We start from the raw sequence: 18,210 nt of genomic DNA, 5'->3' as shown, positions 1-18,210 counted from the left end.
AAACTGTCATCGGTGTCGATAGCACGCCATGCGGCTTGTCTAAAATTCTGAAAAGTCAGTAAAAAGCCTTTGATCTCGCCCAGGGTGATGTCAGGCACAGCCACTGCAGTCCTTGTCCCGTGCTTCTCATCCAGTGTAACCAGATGGAAGTTTTCCAAGTTCTTGGGCCGAGGCGCTGTGCTAGGGTTCCAAGATCACACACTGAGGAAGGCCCTTAAATCTAGAATGGCTGTGAGCCTCAGGGGAACGCTAGGGAAGGCTTTGAGCATAGCCCTGGGGCTCTTAGTTATCAAATCCTCCCTGATTTATTTCACTTAGGAAGACTGAGCAGATGCAGTTAACATCCCTCCTAAAATTCTCCAGGAAACAAGAGAAGCAAGCGTTGAGTTTGTTGAGATCTTTTGTTATAAAATTCAAAATTGCCTACTTTGCTGTGTCAGATCAATTCAGCATAGAACTCACAAACCAAAACTTAGTCACAGATACATTGATGTCATTTAAAGAAATCTGAATCTAGTGGGGGGTTTCATAGGCACCCAATAAAGTGATATTATATTAGAATTGTGATGTAGGCAAAATTTGGTTGGGGTTCACCTTTCCTCCATGCTTAACTAGGCCTGCACCACCAAGACCTTTCTTTACCCTAAACTAGGAAAAAAGGAGACTAACATTTGTTGAGTACCTCCCATCTCTCAGATGCTTTATCATCTATATTATCTCATTTAACCCTGCCATAAGATGTTTTCTCCACTTAATTATTTAACCTCTAGGAAAATTCAATCTCACAGAAATCACTTATATGAAGTCACGCAGGTCACCTCGCTGAAGCCAGGTCTGGCTCCAAAGGCAATATTCTTTTCATTCTATCTGATTGCTTCCCTTAAGCCCTATGGAAAGAAACATAACTGCCCCTTATCTCCTCCTCCAAGATTCAATCCCCTTGATCCCTACTTTTTCATATTACCTCCCTCAGGTCCTTGTATAAAATAATCTTTTCTGTGAGACCACCTTCTGACCACACTATTTAAAGCAGAAGCTCCCTTTCCTCCATACTCCCAACCCCCCTTTCCTGCTTAATTTTGTTCTATAGCACTTCTAAGATCTAACGTTTTATATATATATATATATATATATATTTTTTTTTTTTTTTTTTTTTTTTTTTTTTTTTTTTTGCGGTACGCTGGCCTCTCACTGTTGTGGCCTCTTCCGTTGCGGAGCACAGGCTCCGGACGCGCAGGCTCAGCGGCCATGGCTCACGGGCCCAGCCGCTCCGCGGCATGTGGGATCCTCCCGGACCGGGGCACGAACCCGTGTCCCCTGCATCGGCAGGCGGACTCTCAACCACTGCGCCACCAGGGAAGCCCCTGTAATATATATTTTTACCTGTTTATGTTGTTTATGTCTGGCCCCTGTCCATGGTATGCTAGTAAATGTTTAACAACCAGGTCTCCACGGGGAAAAGCTCCAATTTGCAATGTTCACCAATTCCTGTGTTGTCAATACTACCACCATGGCTGATTTCAAGCCACCCACTTGGCCTTGTTGAACGCAGAGTTGGGAAGAAGTGGGCATGGTCTGTCACTGTGAGTCAGTAGGAGCTGGCTTCCCACTTGAATATCCGCTACATAGGGACAGAGATTGATTGATTTTTTAAATCTATTTTATTCACTGTTTTTCTCTCAGCCGTTTGAGCAATTTGACGAATGAATGAATTCAGTCATTCAAATATATTTTTAAAAATTGACCACATGCCAAACACCATGCTAGTTATTTGAGCTGGAGGGCTGAACAGAACAAGCACTGCCTTCAGATGGCAGGGGAAGTAGACATGAAATTAACAATTGCAAATTAAGTGTTGTTATAACTGTGGTAAGGGAAGCCAGTGAAGGGGAACTTAACCTCTAAAAGGGCGTGGTCAGATAAGAGCCCCCCCATCCCTGAGTACTCCAGGCTGGTGACTGTCAAGTCAGATCAACACGTGTCCACTAAGCACCTGCTGTGTGAAGTGTGTGGTGTCACAGGCACCCTGAAGACCACCGAAGACTTACCCTGTGCCTTTCAGAGCTTACAGCCTGGGTAGGACTGATGAGTGAGGAATGACTGACAACCCTGTATTTCAGGTGTTGGGTCCATTCATCCATTCATCACAAGCACTTAATGAGCACCTACAATGTGCCGGGCACTGTGCTAGGTACCAGGGATGCAGCAGACGGCAAGGCAGCTGGTTCCTTAGCTGTCATGAGAATTCTGGTGTCTGCAGCTGGGGGCTGGCTCCCCGATGTCATTGTACTCTTCTGGGAGAGGAATATCTCTTGCTGGGGACGAGGAGAGGTACAGAGACTCGGGAAACATTTTATTCCCATCTCACTCATCTTCCCAGGACCCCATTTCTGATGGAGCAGATGTTTTAGGACTCTAGGAACATCCCTGTTGGGAGGCAAGGGGTATGGGACTTTGTCACTGTTCATTCAGTAGACGAACACTTATGGGGCACCAATTACATGCGCTAGAACACTGGGGAATCAAAACTGAGTCAGACCAGATCATTCTCATGGGGCAGACAGACCTGTGATCCGGTGCTTCTGATACTGTGGGCTAAATGCATACGTGCTCTAGTGGAGCTGTGTGTATAGGGCTAGAGGAGCCCAGAGGAAGGAGACTCTAAGCCCAGCCAAGCTGAAGAAGGCTTCCTGGAGGAGGTGACATCGGGCTGAAGTCAGTAGCCATGAGTGGGGGTAACGGGGTAGAGAAGGCTTGCAAGGGTAATGGGAGCTCTGAATCCACTGCTTCTCTGACGCCCACAGTTTTATCACCCTTCAGTGAAATCCTCCCAGGCTGTGAGAAAAAGAAGTGCTGTTTTCCTAAAGAATAAGGAATCATCCAAAAACATCTGTATTTGTTTCAAATGGAAGCGACCACTGCCAGAAAAACAACGAAGTTGTTTTGTGAGAACCTAGCCTGTATTTATTCCTTACTCTTTGTTTAATTAAATTAATCCTCCATGGTTTCCTTTGGGACAGTACAGATCACTAGTGGCCATAAATCCCCAGTGTTCTAAAGACAGTATGAAAGGCCTGAGGCCAGCTGGTAGGCCTGCTGTTCGTGGGATCGTTCTTCTGGAACTCCTGTTCCTACCACACTTTGCACCCTCACTTAGTGTCCGGGGTCTTTTAGCCACTTGGAGACGGGTCCAAGGACAGCAAAAAAATCTGAGATTTGCTTAAAAGAAGAATCTGAGCCTGCAGCCTCAGTTGATAAAGGGGGAGGCTGACTCTTGCATCTGGGCCCCTTCCCCTTGAATGATTGTGAGGACTTTTATCCTGTAGGTTCAATGGCTCTCAACCTGGCTGCACACTGGAGTTATCTGGGTGCTTTAGCAAACAGTGTTGCCTGCATCCCAGCCCCAGCTGTCTGATTTAAGGCGTTGGGCTGGGCATCAGGATTTTCCAAAGGTCCCCAGATGGTTCTAATGAGCAGCGAGGTCATGCTCTGGTAGATGGGACCCTATAGTGATTCATGGCTGTCCTGTTCCGGAAGGCATAATCATCTCATTGCCTCTCTACCTACCTTTTGGGGGGAAGTCTTGGGGGAAAAATGCTTATTGCTTCAAGATCCTGGTTCACTGCTTTTATTTTATTTTATAAAGACACACTTTATTTTTTTAGTTTTTATTTTTGGCTGTGTTGGGTCTTCCTTGCTACGCGCGGGCTTCTCACTGCAGTGGCTTCTCTTGTTGTAGAGCACGGGCTCTTGGCGCCCGGGCTTCAGTAGTTGTGGCACGCAGGCTTCAGTAGTTGTGGCTCACAGGCTCAGCTGTGGCTCGCGGGCTCTAGAGCGCAGGCTCAGTAGTTGTGGCGCACGGGCTTAGTTGCTCCGCGGCATGTGGGATCTTCCCAGACCAGAGGTCGAACCCGTGTCCCCAGCACTGGCAGGTGGATTCTTAACCACTGCGCCATCAGGGAAGCCCTCACTGCTTTTAAGATGCTACTTTCAAAGGGGTTCTTTTGTAACATTGATTTTTTTCATTATTATAAAAGCTCTTTGTATAAGCTCTTGTTAGAAAATTCAAAATCAGATCATTATAAATAAGAGAAAAATTACTTAAACTGCCACCACTCCTTCGTAACCACTGCTAGGCAGGATTCCTGCTGGACACAGAGAGGAGGCATAGCAGCTGTGGGAGCTGAGAAGGGGACCCAGGTGGAGAAGCTCCTACCCCCCCACCTTCAGAGATGGGCTTGGGGTTTGGGGGTACGTTGTTCCAGTGTACTGGGGTGTCATTTTCCAGCCATCAGGACTTTGTGCAGGGACGCTCTCCTCCCAGTTAGGGAGCCTAGCAAGGGAGACACAGTAAATACATCACTACATAAATGCCTATGTGATTAGCATTGTGATACATGCCAGGAGGGAGAAGTGCAGGGAGAAGTGCACTGACATGCACTGACAGCCGATGGGTGGGGCCAAGAGCTCTGAAGAACAATTGAAGGTCCTCCTGTCAAGAGGCTGATTTTCCCATCAACGTGCAAGCAAACCCAAGCTACTTTGGCTTCGAATTCAGAAAACTACTGCTGTTCCCAAAGCAGTGATTTTCACTTATCTGTTCTAGAAGTCCTTTATATTTCCCAGAGCTAAAAGAAACTGTGACGCAACCAGAATTATCCTTCCGAAGCACAACTCAGGTAAAATGGCCCATGTCCCCGATGCTCCCTCCTGCTACTTCCCTTGGAATTCCCAGAGTGGAAGTCAGCTGCCATGCCTGTCCTGCTTTCCTCGGTTTCTGCACCTTTACTGTTCCCTCAGCCCTGGGTCCATTTCCCTTTCTCCATTCTCTCCCGCTTGCCTGCCAGCCTTTTCTGAGGGATCCAGCCTTGGCTGGCAGTAATCCATCCCCATTCTGAACTCCCATTGTATTGGCAGCACCTCTCTTCTGGATTTCTAGCATGTTCTATTTTGTATTTTATTGAGGATGCATCTGATAGCTACTCTGGCCTTCCCAGTCCTCAGATGGGGCTAGTTTGTTCTACCTAAGGACCTTTTTTTTTTTTTTTTTTTGAGGTACGCGGGCCTCTCACTGTTGTGGTCTCTCCCGTTGCGGAGCACAGGCTCCGGATGCGCAGGCTCAGCGGCCATGGCTCACGGGCCCAGCCGCTCCGCAGCATGTGGGATCTTCGCGGACCGGGGCACGAACCCGTGTCCCCTGCATCGGCAGGCGGACTCTCAACCACTGCGCCACCAGGGAAGCCCTACCTAAGGACCTTTGCATTCACTGTTCTTTCAGTCAGAAACACTCTTTACATCCAGTGTTAGTTTCAGGGGTACAATGTAGTGATTCAGTATTTTACATTTTCATTATATACTTTTTGAAATAATCACCACAATAAGTCCAGTTACCATCTGTCACCATACAAAGTTGTTACAGTATCATTGATTATATTCCCTATGTGTACATTACGTCCCTGTGACTTATTTATTTTATAGCTGGAAGTTTGTACCTCTTAATCCCCTTTACCTATTTCATTCATATCCTTAACCCGTCCCCTCTGGCAACCACCAGTTTGTTCTCTGTATCCATGAGTCTGTTTCTGTTTTGTTATGCTTGTTCACTTGTTTTGTTTTTTAGATTCCACATATAAGTGAGATCATATGTATCTGTCTCCCTCTGTCTGACTTATTTCACTTAACATAATACCCTCAAGGTTCTTCCATGTTGTCACAAATGGCAAAATTTCATTCTTTTTTTATGGATGAGTAACATTTCATTGATTATATGTAGCACATCTTCTTTATCCATTCATCTGTTGATGGACACTTAGGTTGCTGCCATATCTTGGCTATTGTAAATAATGCTTCAGTGAACATAGGGGTGCATATATCTTTTTGAATTAGTGTTTTTGTTTTTCTTTGGATAAATTCCACTTCTGAGTTTTTATCAGAAATGCTCTTCCTAGAACTTTACATTACTAACCCTTAGAGTACCAGCTGTGCGTCGGCAGGAACCCCTTTATCTGTTTGGTTCACCACTATATCCCCAGTGCCTGCGATAAACTAGGTGCTTCATTGACTGAATAAATGAAAAGTATCTGATGATTCAGATTTTTCTTAGGTCTCTGGCTTAAGCTTGTAACTAACTGTAAATTTTGTCACTCTTTAATTATTCACCATGGTTTTTGCATGAGCTGAAGTTTTTTTTGATTCTTGCTATTTTCCTTATATCTGGATCCATGGGAAATCTCAGTTGGAGTTCCCAATTGGAAATATAAGATAGAAATAGACTGGTAAGGGAGGAATTTGTGTCTATAATTTTTTCATCTATTTTATTGATTTGGGAATGAAAATAATTCTTTTAGTATTTTAAAACCAGAATCCTTATTTGTGGAATCTTAGACCTAAATGTTTTTTCATCTTATGATGTAGCTTTTATTTTTTAAAAAAAATTTAACACATTTGATAGAGGTGATGAATATATCAGCTTTTATCTTTTTTATCAATTTGATATGTTATAATTATCTAAGAGCATAATAAACTATAAAACTCAAAGACCTAGGAGATTACATTAAAGCGTAGCCATTGGATTCAGGGATTAATCCAGCTTTCTATGTATTAAGTTTTTACCATAGCTGTCATAGTGGTAACTTATAACCAGAGGAAAACAATTTTTAATATATTCAATCCCTTTAATGCTCTTTGATTTTCTCCAACTTTAATGGTAAAGTCACTCAAAGAGCTAGTTATGAAACCAAGCCGTTCTCCTTGCTGAGAAATAATGCCATCATGTCAGCCTGTTTCTTCAAAGGAGAGACTGAGTCGGTGATGGAGTGAAAATGCCTTTAACCATTTCATCCTCTGATAGATTCTTAGTTCCACGGCAGTAAATGCACTGCTGTGAATGTGTTCTTACATTGCATTTGAGTAAATAGCCAGGGCCCAGCACTAATAAATATTTGACCAAAATAGAATTGTTAATAGCCATACATTCATTTCTCCCTAGTAATCTTTGTTACCTCTACCTAACCTCCTTTGGCTTCCCATTTTCCTCATTTATGGGATGAATAAGTAGAGCACAAAGAGGATTTTGAAAGGTCCTTCTGATAGAGAAATGGAATGAGGAAAAGTATGTCCAAAGAGACTAATGCAGACTTGGGAATAAGGGGCTCTTCTGGACCTGCCATGCTTTTGGTGGAGTAGCAGGTCTTTTCACTGTGCTCTTTCTCAGCTTCTGCAAAATGTCAAAGACAGCACCAGGTTACCTTGGTGAGACTGTGTATATCGGTGTGTACCTTGGTGAGACTCTGATGACAAAGCCTTTGAGTTCTCAAAGAATAGGAATGGTACTTGATGCAGACAAGCGCAAATACCTGCTTGTGATAACTTCAGTCCTCAAGAACCATCCAGATGTTTTCAGAACACTTTCATTGAGATGGGAAAAATACAAATTCGTGGGGTTTTTTAATTAATTAATTTATTTGGCTGCACTGGGCCTTGGGTGCGGCATGCAGGATCTTCGTTGCCTCGTGCAGGATCTTTAGTTGTGGCATGGGGCTCTTTTAGTTCCGGCATGTGGAATCTAGGTCCCTGAACAGGGATCGAACCCATGTTCCCTGCGTTGGGAGCACCAAGTCTTAACCACTGGACCACCGGGGAAGTCCCACAAATTGATGTTAATTTTAAATTATTTAATGCATTTAATAGAGATGAATAATCCCAACTTTGAAAAATGAGTTTTTCTATATACATAGAAACACACCCGAGTGTTAACAGCGGTGGCCTCTGGAAGGTAGGACTGCAGGTGGGGGATTACAGGTGAATTTTCTTTTCTATTTTTTTCTCTGTTTCCCAAATTTTCCACTATGATCTTATAACGTTTTCAGTGGTTTTTTTTGTTGTTGTTTTTTTTCAGCGGTACGCGGGCCTCTCACTGCTGTGGCCTCTCCCGTTGCGGAGCACAGGCTCCGGACGCGCAGGCTCAGCGGCCATGGCTCAGGGGCGCAGCCGCTCCGCGGCATGTGGGATCTTCCCGGACCGGGGCATGATCCCGTGTCTCCTGCATCGGCAGGCGGACTCCCAACCACTGCGCCACTAGGGAAGCCCATAAAGGTTATTTTTAAAAATTAATTAATTTATTTTACTTATTGATTTTTGGCTGCGTTGGGTATTCGTTGCTGCGTGGGCTTTCTCTGGTTGTGGTGAGTGGGGCCTCCTCTTCATTGCCGTGCGCGGGCTTCTCATTGCAGTGGCTTCTCTTGTTGCGGAGGACGGGCTCTAGGCACACGGGCTTCAGTAGTTGTGGCTCAGGGGCTCTAGAGAGCACGCTCAGTAGTTGTGGCGTACGGGCTTAGTTGCTCTGCAGCGTGTGGGATCTTCCCGGGGCAGGGCTCGAACCCGTGTCCCCTGCACTGGCATGTGGATTCTTAACCACTGCGCCACCAGGGAAGCCCTAAAGGTTATTTTGACAAGTGCTGTAGAGTTGCTTGTTGATGGCCGAGGGTCACCGAGGGTCACCTCATTGAGAGCCATGTTCTAATGGTATGGCTTTGCCCCAGTCCAGGACCTGTGTGCAGCGGAGGACCACGGCTGTGAGCAGCTCTGCGTGAACCTGCTGGGCTCCTTTGTCTGCCAGTGCTACAGTGGCTACACCCTGGCCGAGGATGGGAAACGGTGTGTGGGTGAGTATCCCACCCAGCCTTGCTTGATGGGGAAACACAAGAGAAGCTAGTAAGAGGGGAGAGGGGTGCCCACATATCCAATTGCTCTCCTTTGAGTTTCAACAAAGTGGTCCAAGTTCTCTGGTCTAGTTGTTAGTCAGAATTTGAACTTTAAAGACTTCGTTTGTGGCTGAGGTTAGCATTTTCTCATTCTGGGTCCTCAGCAAAAGGCATATTTATGATTATCTATGTAAACAAAATTGTCTGTTACTGATTCCCTCGGAAAGGACTGGGCGGATTTTCATTCAGTTTGGAAGGTATGTCTGGGCTGGCCTGACTTCAGTATAGCTCACGTGTTATACACGAGGTCCAGTTGGTGGTGGGTAAGGTGGCTGAGTGGCACCTCGAAGAGGCAGGCAGCCTTCCTTCTACGTACGGATCTGCAGTTCAGTGACAGGCCCCAGTGACCGCCAGGTGTAAGAGGCCAGCTGTGTGTAGTGAGACACCACGGTCAGAGAAGACAAATAGCGGCCTCAAACGCTGGTCCTGGGTAAGCAGTCTCAAGGGCGGTGCTCGGAACTACAGGCACTGGCTCACAGTCAGCTGAGCGGTTTCCCATTGAGCGGCAACTCCACATTGCGAGGGCCGGTGAGAGGTGGGGGGATGGCATCTAATTTCTTCGGTGATGGATAACGGTTTTCATCGGCACCTGCAGGGCAGACCATTGAATCTCTAATATGCATGTGGCACCTCCCAGTTTGTCTGCAAAGCCCTTTAAACTTGCACAGCCTCATTTATCTTTCCACCAACAAACAGTGCCCGGCAAATAGTAGATGTTCAGTAAACTGAGCTGGATACTTATGAGGCAGAAAATCCATAAGGAAAGGAAGGAAAAGGACTTGACTGACATCAGAACTGGAACCTTCATTTTCTAACTCTGGATCCTACATGTCCTGTTCCATATTCTGTTGTTTTCAGAGGACCTGCTCTGTCCTGCTTCCCACAAACAGTCAGTGATGATTTTTTTGCACATAGAACTTACGCTTTCCAGCGCACTGTGATTCTTAGCTGAGGATGGGAAAGGAAAAAGCAACAAAACAAAAGTGCAGGTGGGGCCTGTTCTTTGCAGGTGATGATGAGAATAAAATGGGTTTGTTTGTTTGTTTTTACACACTGATGGAGATTAAAACGGCCCTCATCAGATGTCCACAAATGGAATTGGTCTCCTAAGCCTGCGTTGTTTTTCCCCCGTATTCTGTGGGTCGTGACCGTGATAGGTAGCAGGGTACCACATCCATTAACACTGGCAAAAAAGAAGCCAATGTGGAAACACCAGCTTTTATTTTTTTTCTTCATTACTTTTTATTATGCAAGTAATCTATTTTCATTGAGGAACTTAAAACAGACGAGAAAAGCACTATTAATAGCTTGTTGTATTTTCTTTTTTTTTTAACATCCTTATTGGGGTATAATTGCTTTACAATGGTGTGTTAGTTTCTGCTTTATAACAAAGTGAATCAGTTATACATATACATATGTTCCCATATCTCTTCCCTCTTGTGTCTCCCTCCCTCCCACCCTCCCTATCCCACCCCTCCAGGCAGTCACAAAGCGCCGAGCTGATCTCCCCGTGCTATGCGGCCGCTTCCCACTAGCTATCTACCTTACGTTTGGTAGTGTATAGCTTGTTGTATTTTCTGCCAGACGTTTCCCCACATAAGTATCTACTTCTAAACATTTTGTTAATGTTTACCAAAATGAGGTCATACTCTCTATTTTGTTTTACATACATATTTTTCCCTTACCAGTCGTTAAATGGGGAGAAACTTTGGGTGCTGTTGTGTCAGAAGGAAATCAGTTGGAAGTAAGGCCAGTGGCTGAGCTACAGGATACAGGTTGAGGGTGTCTGGTTAATTAGGGTGAGAGAAGGAACAGGGAGGACCCAGAGCTTGTGTGAGTGATGGGGAGTTGGCGGGACAGGGGCATTAGGGGCCGTGGCTGGGGCAGGAGACCAACCTTGGCCCTCGGGAAACTGGAAGGCAGTGGGGAGCCCAGGTCTCTGGGTGTTGCCAAATAATTGCCTAACGGTCCTCTGTAGTAGACAGCCTTTGAGTCTCTAAGGGTTTTGCTGAAACTTCTGGAGTTTGACATTTACTGAAGAGCAACAAGCATGAGAAGAAATGCTGTGGTTGCCGGGGAGCTGGCGTGGGCTGTGTTTATTAGAGATGCGTGTTGCTCTTGCTGCCGCTGTCAGTGTGTAAGAACGTCTGCCTTCCTTAGAGCAGGGGTTCAAGCTGAAGAATGGGAAACGGGGAGAGACTGTGTGTGACCCCGGCCTGGTGCATGTTCTTGTTCTCATCTCTTCCACCAAATGCCTCACCTGTTAGAGGCTGGGAGTCAGATGATTAAGTGGCCCTGGACCTTTGTGGCCAGTTGCTTTGGTTAGGGAGACTGAACAGACTTCCAAAATGTCAGCTGCTGCTCGATGGGGCTGTGCTGAGTGCAAAGCAAATGATGGAGGTAACAGAGGCCACAGGAGGTCAGAGAAGAGGGACAGACTCATCATGGCTAGTGTGGGGAACATCTGGGTGAGGAAGGAAGGGTAGCAATGGGACAGATGTCTAAGGCAAGGGGAGACATGAGGGCAGTGACGGTGTAGAGGTACGGACTGAGACTGGGCTGGGAGGGCCAGGTAGAGAGCTGGTAGATCAGGAGAGAGGGTCACAGTGAGAAGCCACCAAATTGAAAGCTAAACTGGCAGCCTAACCTGAAGACATCAATCTGAAGGGACTTGTCAAGATGGAGACTCCAGGTATCAGACTTAGAGCAGGAAATTTAGAGGAGAAACAGAGGCTGTTAGGGACCCTGGAAGCATTCCATTAGCCCCTGGTCTGAGTGGCCTGTATGTAGATGGGCAGAGAACGGTATGAATGTGGGGAACCATAATCCCAGTTAATTCAGGAGGGTCCCAGTTTATGGCTGTTGGAGATTGGGAGGAAGATGGCAGAAAAGTAAGACGCGGAGATCACCTTCCTCCCCACAGATACACCAGGTTACGGCTGTTGGCTCACTTCTCAAGAACACTCCCTTTCGCTTTCAAGGGGGCTCCAGTCTGAACGCAAAAGTATAGGATCACCCCAGTTAAGGCCAACCTGACTTCAGCAGGAGAGGAGACTAACTCTGTTGAAGCAGAGAATTCCTGCAGGTGAGAAGTAGGAGATGAAGTTGAAGACATCAGGTGGAACCAGAGTATACAGGGCTTTGAAAACCAGGCTAAAGGGTCTGGACTTTATCTCTGAAAAAGAGACACTAAAGGGTTTTTAAGTGGGACTGATAAAGGCAAAGCCTCATTTTAGGAAACTTAATCTCGGGGTAGAGGGCAGGATGGGTTCCAGGGGGAAGATAGGGAGGGCTGCAAAGACCAGTTAGGAGACTATGGTAGCCCTCTGGTGAGGGGTGACAAGAGTCAGACTTGAGTAGCGAGCGGAGAAATGAAGAGAGAAGGAAGGGGTGAGGAATGAGAGAAGGTGCGATGAATAAAGAGGGAGAGGAAAAGTCACAGTCGAATCCTGGGTAAGGACACGTCGAGAGGGAGCAGAGGCAGCGCTAACACCGCAAGGAGAGGGTAGAACCAGTGGTGCAGGCAGGAAGCGGCACGGTCCATTTCCTTCTGAATTTTAATTTCCATTTCCAGTGTTCACTTATGTGTTTGTTTTGGACCTTCAATACAGCGAGACCTGGGCTCAAATCCCAGTTCTGCTACTTGCTAGTCATGTGTCATTTTATTTCTGAGCCTTGGTTTTCTCATCTATAACATAGAGTAAAAATACCTACATCATAGAGTTTGTGGGATTCAATAACATAACGAGTAAAGTTCCCAATACACATTAGACGATTGTTGTTACTACTGTTATTATTATAACACATATTATTATCGTCATCATCTCCTGGATGCCATGAAGTGTGGCCTTAGGAGACAGTGAAGCCTGAACCTTGGGCTACAGCCACATGCGGGAAGCAGGAGGGAGACGTGGGGCAGGAAGAATATCCATGAAGGAACCGCCTAAGGTGGGGATGGAGGAGTTGGGGAGAGGTGGGCGAGAGAACCAGACGTCATGGAATACGATGGGAAAGAGAATTTCTAGGCCAGGTCAATATTAATGTCATGCCCCAGCGAGGCCAAATGGAACAGAACTTAGAGAAAAAGCCATTGAGTTGAGTCATTGATTCATCTCAGCAGACATTTCCAGACTCTACCAGGCACTCTGCTAGACCTTAGGGACACAGAAATGACCAGGAGGCCATTGATAATGATCAAGAGGGGTGGGTAAAAGGACAGATTTCTAGTGGGAGGGGGGAGGGGGTGAGAAAGTAGGGACAGCAAGTCTAATCTCTTCATTTAAAAGAAGTCTGGTAGAAATTCACCATGACCAGCTACTGGTGAATGGACCCCACGGGAATACTTTGACTCATCCCAGAATTATGACTGTGACCACATGAAAATTCAATTCTTAGCCAGACTGAGGACCTTTTAGCCAACATTTCCACACTTTTGAGTTAGTGGAACTTTAACTTCAAGTGCTAGAGTCCCAGTTCCCTAACTGCTCTTTTAACTCTGGTTAGGACTGGATTTGTTTCAACATTCAGGTGATCGAGTGGATTACTGACTAACAGAAGTCCTCGTTTTGCTTTGGTTGAGTCATGGTGTCTGTAATCCATCGGCTTCCACTAAAGCTGTGTTAATTTCCATCCAAAACTGTACATTTTTTCAAAGACCATTTAGCTCTATCTTTGAGGGTAAATTTTTTGCTGAACTTGCTCTTCTGATGTTTACTGACTGCCTTGTCTTTTGGGGTAGCTTTGGCCCTGTTTGCATCTTATCTGCCCAAGCAGATTGTAAACCCATGGGGGGAAGAAACCAATTCCTATACTTTTCATCTTTCACAGAGTAGACTTGCAAAATGTTTTTCTTGAATCATTTACTGAGATTGAGTGATCACAATCTCAAGTATTCATGTTTCTTTTTTTAAAAAAACTTTTCCACTTCCTTGGTTTTTAAATTACAAAATCAACTTTTGCTTATTAAAAAAAAGTCAGAGTAGAGATGTGTATAAAATCAAAACCTGAAAGACATTACTCCTCAATTTCACTTCCTGGAGGTAATCGCAGCTAAAAGCCTGGCTTCTCCTTCCTGCCTTTCTTCAAAGATGTCTTACCATCTTAATCGGTTTGCAGGACAGAAATTGAGACACAGATGTAGAGAACAAACGTATGGACACCAAGAGAGGAAAGCGGCGGGGTGGTGGTGGTGGTGGTGGTGTGATGAATTGGGCGATTGGGATTGACATGTATACGCTGATGTGTATAAAATGGATGACTAATAAGAACCTGCTGTATAAAAATATAAATAAAATAAAATTCAAGAAAGAAAAAGATGTCTTACCATCTTAAGATGCTATTTGCTTGTCATTACCATCCAGGATTTAGCGCAATGCCTGACACGTAGTAATTGCTCAGTAAACGGTTGTGGAACAACTGAGTAGCATTAAGGTATCTCTTTACTCCCAAATTCAACCTTATCTGATTAGGGAGGCAGTGTGATAAAAATATAATGTACAGTTCTTTAATGTTACTAAATCCTAGGACCTGCTTGAAACCTTTTACTTATAATTGCAACAATCCTTTGAGGTAGGTACTATCGTTATCCACATTTTATAGGTCTCTTGACCTCTCTGTTTCAGTGGCTTCATCTGTAAATTGAGGAAAACAATACCTACCTCCAAGGGTTGTTGTGAGGGTGAAATGCGTTAATGTATGGGAAGCCTCAATACTCTGTAATGACCTATATGGGAAAAGAATCTGAAAAAGAGTGGATATATGTCTGTGTATAACTGATTCACTTTGCCGTACACCTGAAACTAACACAACATTGCAAATCAACTGCAGTCCAATAAAAAATTTTTTAAAAATATATTGGAAGCACTTGGAACAGTGCTATACATGGTCAACTGAGAAACAGTTGAATCTGAATTTCTATATCCTTTATGAATTTTTGTCTTCTTATGAATGCTTGCATTTAATAATGCATCAAACATACGGTACATTTGAAAAATCATATTGAGGTCCATACCCAGAATGATGGTGGTACATAACATGGGGATTTAGCATGCTGTTATTGCTGCCCTCAAAGCTTTCCTCCTATATTCTCCTATATCAGTCACCTTCAGTGAGAAGGGAATGGTTGATATTTAAGTTGGCGACAAGGGATGGGAGGATCAATCTTTGTATTGAAAGGTCAGATTTTCAGCTTACTCCTCATGCTTGAAGCATGATCTCCCCCCAGTACAAGGATTTCTCCCTGTCTTAGTTTGCTAGGGCTGCCATAACAAAATACCGCAGAGCGAGTGTCAATAGAAATCTATTTTCTCCCAGTTCTGGAGGCTAGAAGTCCAAAGTCAGGGTGTCAGCAGGGTTGATTTCTTCTGAGGTTTCTCTCCTTGGCTTGCTGCTTCTGCATGTGGTCTTTGTTCTGTGCCCATGCATGCCTGGTGCCTCTGTGTGTGTCCAAATTTCCACTTCTCATAAGGATACCAGTCAGATTGGATTAGGACACACCCTAATGGCCTCATTTTAACCTAATCACCCTTTAAAGGTCCTTATCTCCAAACGCAATCACCATCTGACCAACTGGGGATTGGGACTTCAACAAATGAATTTAAGGTGGGAAGACAGAATTTAGCCCAGAACACTTCCTTATTGCTATCAAAATCAATAGGAAGCTTTCTCTGAGTTTTGAACTCCTACATGTAAGAATTCAGTCATGCCCTGGGTAAGAGAGGTTTTGTGAATCTGACTCTGTGAGTGTGTCTTATATATACTCAGCAAGTAAACTGGTTCTACCATTTCTCTAAATGACAAATTTGGTTTTTCTTAGTCTGTCATCAACACACTTAAAAACCCAAACATTCCTCCGTAAAATATCCTGTTTCTTCTAAGGCCATCCTCTTTGCAGACTGATCCCTGCTGGGAGACCTTGGAATCTGACCAGATTGTAAATCAGAGACTGTCAATCTTAGGCTTTATTACCTTGCGCCAAATAGGAGACAGATGAGTGATTTCTCACATGTTAGGCTGAGACTGGCTTCCGACCCTGAGATTTTAGCACTTTGTGATCTGGAGGGCTGAAGGACTACAACCAAGGAATTAATCTTTCTGGTTGTAGAGAGTAGAATTTTCAGGCAAAATGACCAAGAAAGGATTTCGTTGAAGTAGGAGAGGACTTGGAACAACAGTCCTCTGAGTTACACACATAAGTCACCTCCATACATCCGCCCCCTAAACTTGGCCTCCCTTATTTTTTTTTTTTTTAAACATCTTTATTGGTGTGTAATTGCTTTACAATGGTGTGTTAGTTTCTGCTTTATAACAAAGTCAGTCAGTTAAACATATACATATGTCCCCATATCTCTTCCCTCTTGCGTCTCCCTCCCTCCCACCCTCCCTATACCACCCCTCTAGGCGGTCACAAAGCACCGAGCTGATCTCCCTGTGCTATGCGGCTGCTTCCCGCTAGCTAGGCCTCTCTTTTTATAAGTACAATTTGGCAACTAAGGAAGTTATGCAAAGAACCCAAAACATGCAGCGAAGGATGTCAGAGTTGAACGGACTGGAACTCTCTCACCCTTAGAAAGCTTTTAGGTTCACGTGCCCAGAAGTGGGTTCTTCCGTGTCTCACGATGCCCTTCTCTACTGTCCTCAGAGGTCTGGCAGTGAGCCAGTGGGTGGCCCTCAAATCAAAGTGGGGTTTGACACCTTCAGGTTTTACAGGCCAGGGTCTTGGGACCCAGGAATGCTTGAATCCTGCCTTGCCAATCTCCCCTTTTCCCTTCAGTTCCCCAGAGAGCCATGCACACTAGAAACAAAACCAACACGAGAATCAAAGTCCAGGAGAAAACTTCTTATCCTGTGAGATTGGCTAATAGATGAAAATTTTCATTTAAAGAGCAGAATCATGGAAAATGCATCTCCAAACCTACCTTAAGCATTTACACTTTCTTTAAAACACATAAATGTACTTATAATAAAAATTGCTTTTGGGCTTCCCTGGTGGCTCAGTGGTTGAGAGTCCGCCTGCTGGTACAGGGGATGCGAGTTCGTGCCCTGGTCCGGGAGGATCCCATGTGCCGCAGAGCGGCTGGGCCCGTGGGCCATGGCCGCTGGGCCTGCGCGTCCGGAGCCTGTGCTCCACAGCGGGAGAGGCCGCAGCGGTGAGGGGCCCGCATACCGCAACAACAACAACAACAAAAAATTGCTTTTGATTACTCTTCCAAAAATTACTAATTTTAAGTTCATTTTTAAAATATGATTTAAAAAGATCTTTCTTGCATAAATCATACCCATAATGTGTTGTCTGTGGTTTTCAATTTTGATTTTTTAAAAATTGGAGCAAGAATTTGAAGACTTTGGGCTTCCCTGGTGGCACAGTGGTTAAGAATCCGCCTGCCAGTGCAGGGGGCACGGGTTCGAGCCCTGGTCTGGGAAGATCCCACATGCCGCGAGCAACTAAGCCCGTGCACCACAACTACTGAGCCTGCGCTCTAGAGCCCGCGAGCCACAACTACTGAGCCCATGTGCCACAACTACTGAAGCCCGCGCACCCTAGAGCCCGTGCTCTGCAACAAGAGAAACCACCACAGTGAGAAACCTGTGCACCGCTACAAAGAGTAGCCCTGCTCACCTCAACTAGAGAAAGCCCGCGTGCAGCAATGAAGACCCAACACAGCCATAAATAAATAAATAAATTAATTAAAAAAAAAGAATTTGAAGATTTCTGTAAAACAGTCTAAGGGCAGAATCTGTAAATTTTTATGAAATTTTCCCTAGTCCTTTACGTGTTTCATCTATGCCTGGTTCTAGAGAAATTTTGGTTAGCAGATTGCCTTAATTCTTTCCAAAGCTTTCAACTTGTTTTTTTCTTTTTTTAAAATTCAATTCGTTTTAGTGCTTACTTATATTTAATTGGGTTTTATAGTATTTCAATTAATTACAATAATGTGTACAAATGGCATATAAAAGTTTGGAAACAAAAACAACTTTGATTCATTTTAACAGTCGTTTTAAAATTTTCACATGCATCAGAATCACATGGAGAGCTTGTTAAAACACATATTCTTGGACCCCATACACAGAGTTTCTGATTCAGTAGGTCTGGGGTGGGGCCTGAGAGTTTGCATTCCTAAGAAGTTCTCAAGGGATGATTGTTGCAGTTGGGTCACCACCACACTTAGACAACTGATGCTTTATAAGCGTACAATCAGTCAATAGGAAAAGTATATAGGTGCTCTGGAGCACAAGTGTTCTTCCAGGGCTGCTTTATAAGCATGAAACCCAGGGACTTCCCTGGTGTTGTAGTGGTTGGGAATCCACCTGCCAATGCAGGGGACGTGGGTTCGATCCCTGGTCCGGGAAGATCCCACATGCCACGGAGCAACTAAGCCCGTGCACCACAACTACTGAGCCTGCACTCTAGAGCCCGCAAGCCACACCTGCTGAGCCCGCGTGCCACAAC

The 18,210-nt window shown here is 44.9% G+C and overlaps 1 protein-coding gene across 4 annotated transcripts in view; it reads left to right on the top strand.

Moving 5' to 3' along the window:
* Window positions 1-18,210, top strand: part of MATN2 (matrilin 2) — a 154,727-nt gene that overhangs the window by 73,658 nt on the left and 62,859 nt on the right. For all 4 annotated transcript variants that reach the window (XM_029223178.1, XM_029223181.1, XM_029223182.1 and 1 more), the window contains one exon: window positions 8,541-8,663. In XM_029223178.1, coding sequence (XP_029079011.1) covers window positions 8,541-8,663 — 123 coding nt within the window. The remainder of the gene's footprint in view (window positions 1-8,540; window positions 8,664-18,210) is intronic.

Source organism: Monodon monoceros, unplaced genomic scaffold (genome assembly GCF_005190385.1).
Source record: "Monodon monoceros isolate NGI ecotype Baffin Bay Population unplaced genomic scaffold, NGI_Narwhal_1 Super_Scaffold_14, whole genome shotgun sequence".
Classification (NCBI taxonomy): domain Eukaryota; kingdom Metazoa; phylum Chordata; class Mammalia; order Artiodactyla; family Monodontidae; genus Monodon; species Monodon monoceros.
The sequence above is the reverse complement of the archived record's forward strand: the minus strand, read 5'-3'. Positions and strand labels throughout refer to the sequence as shown.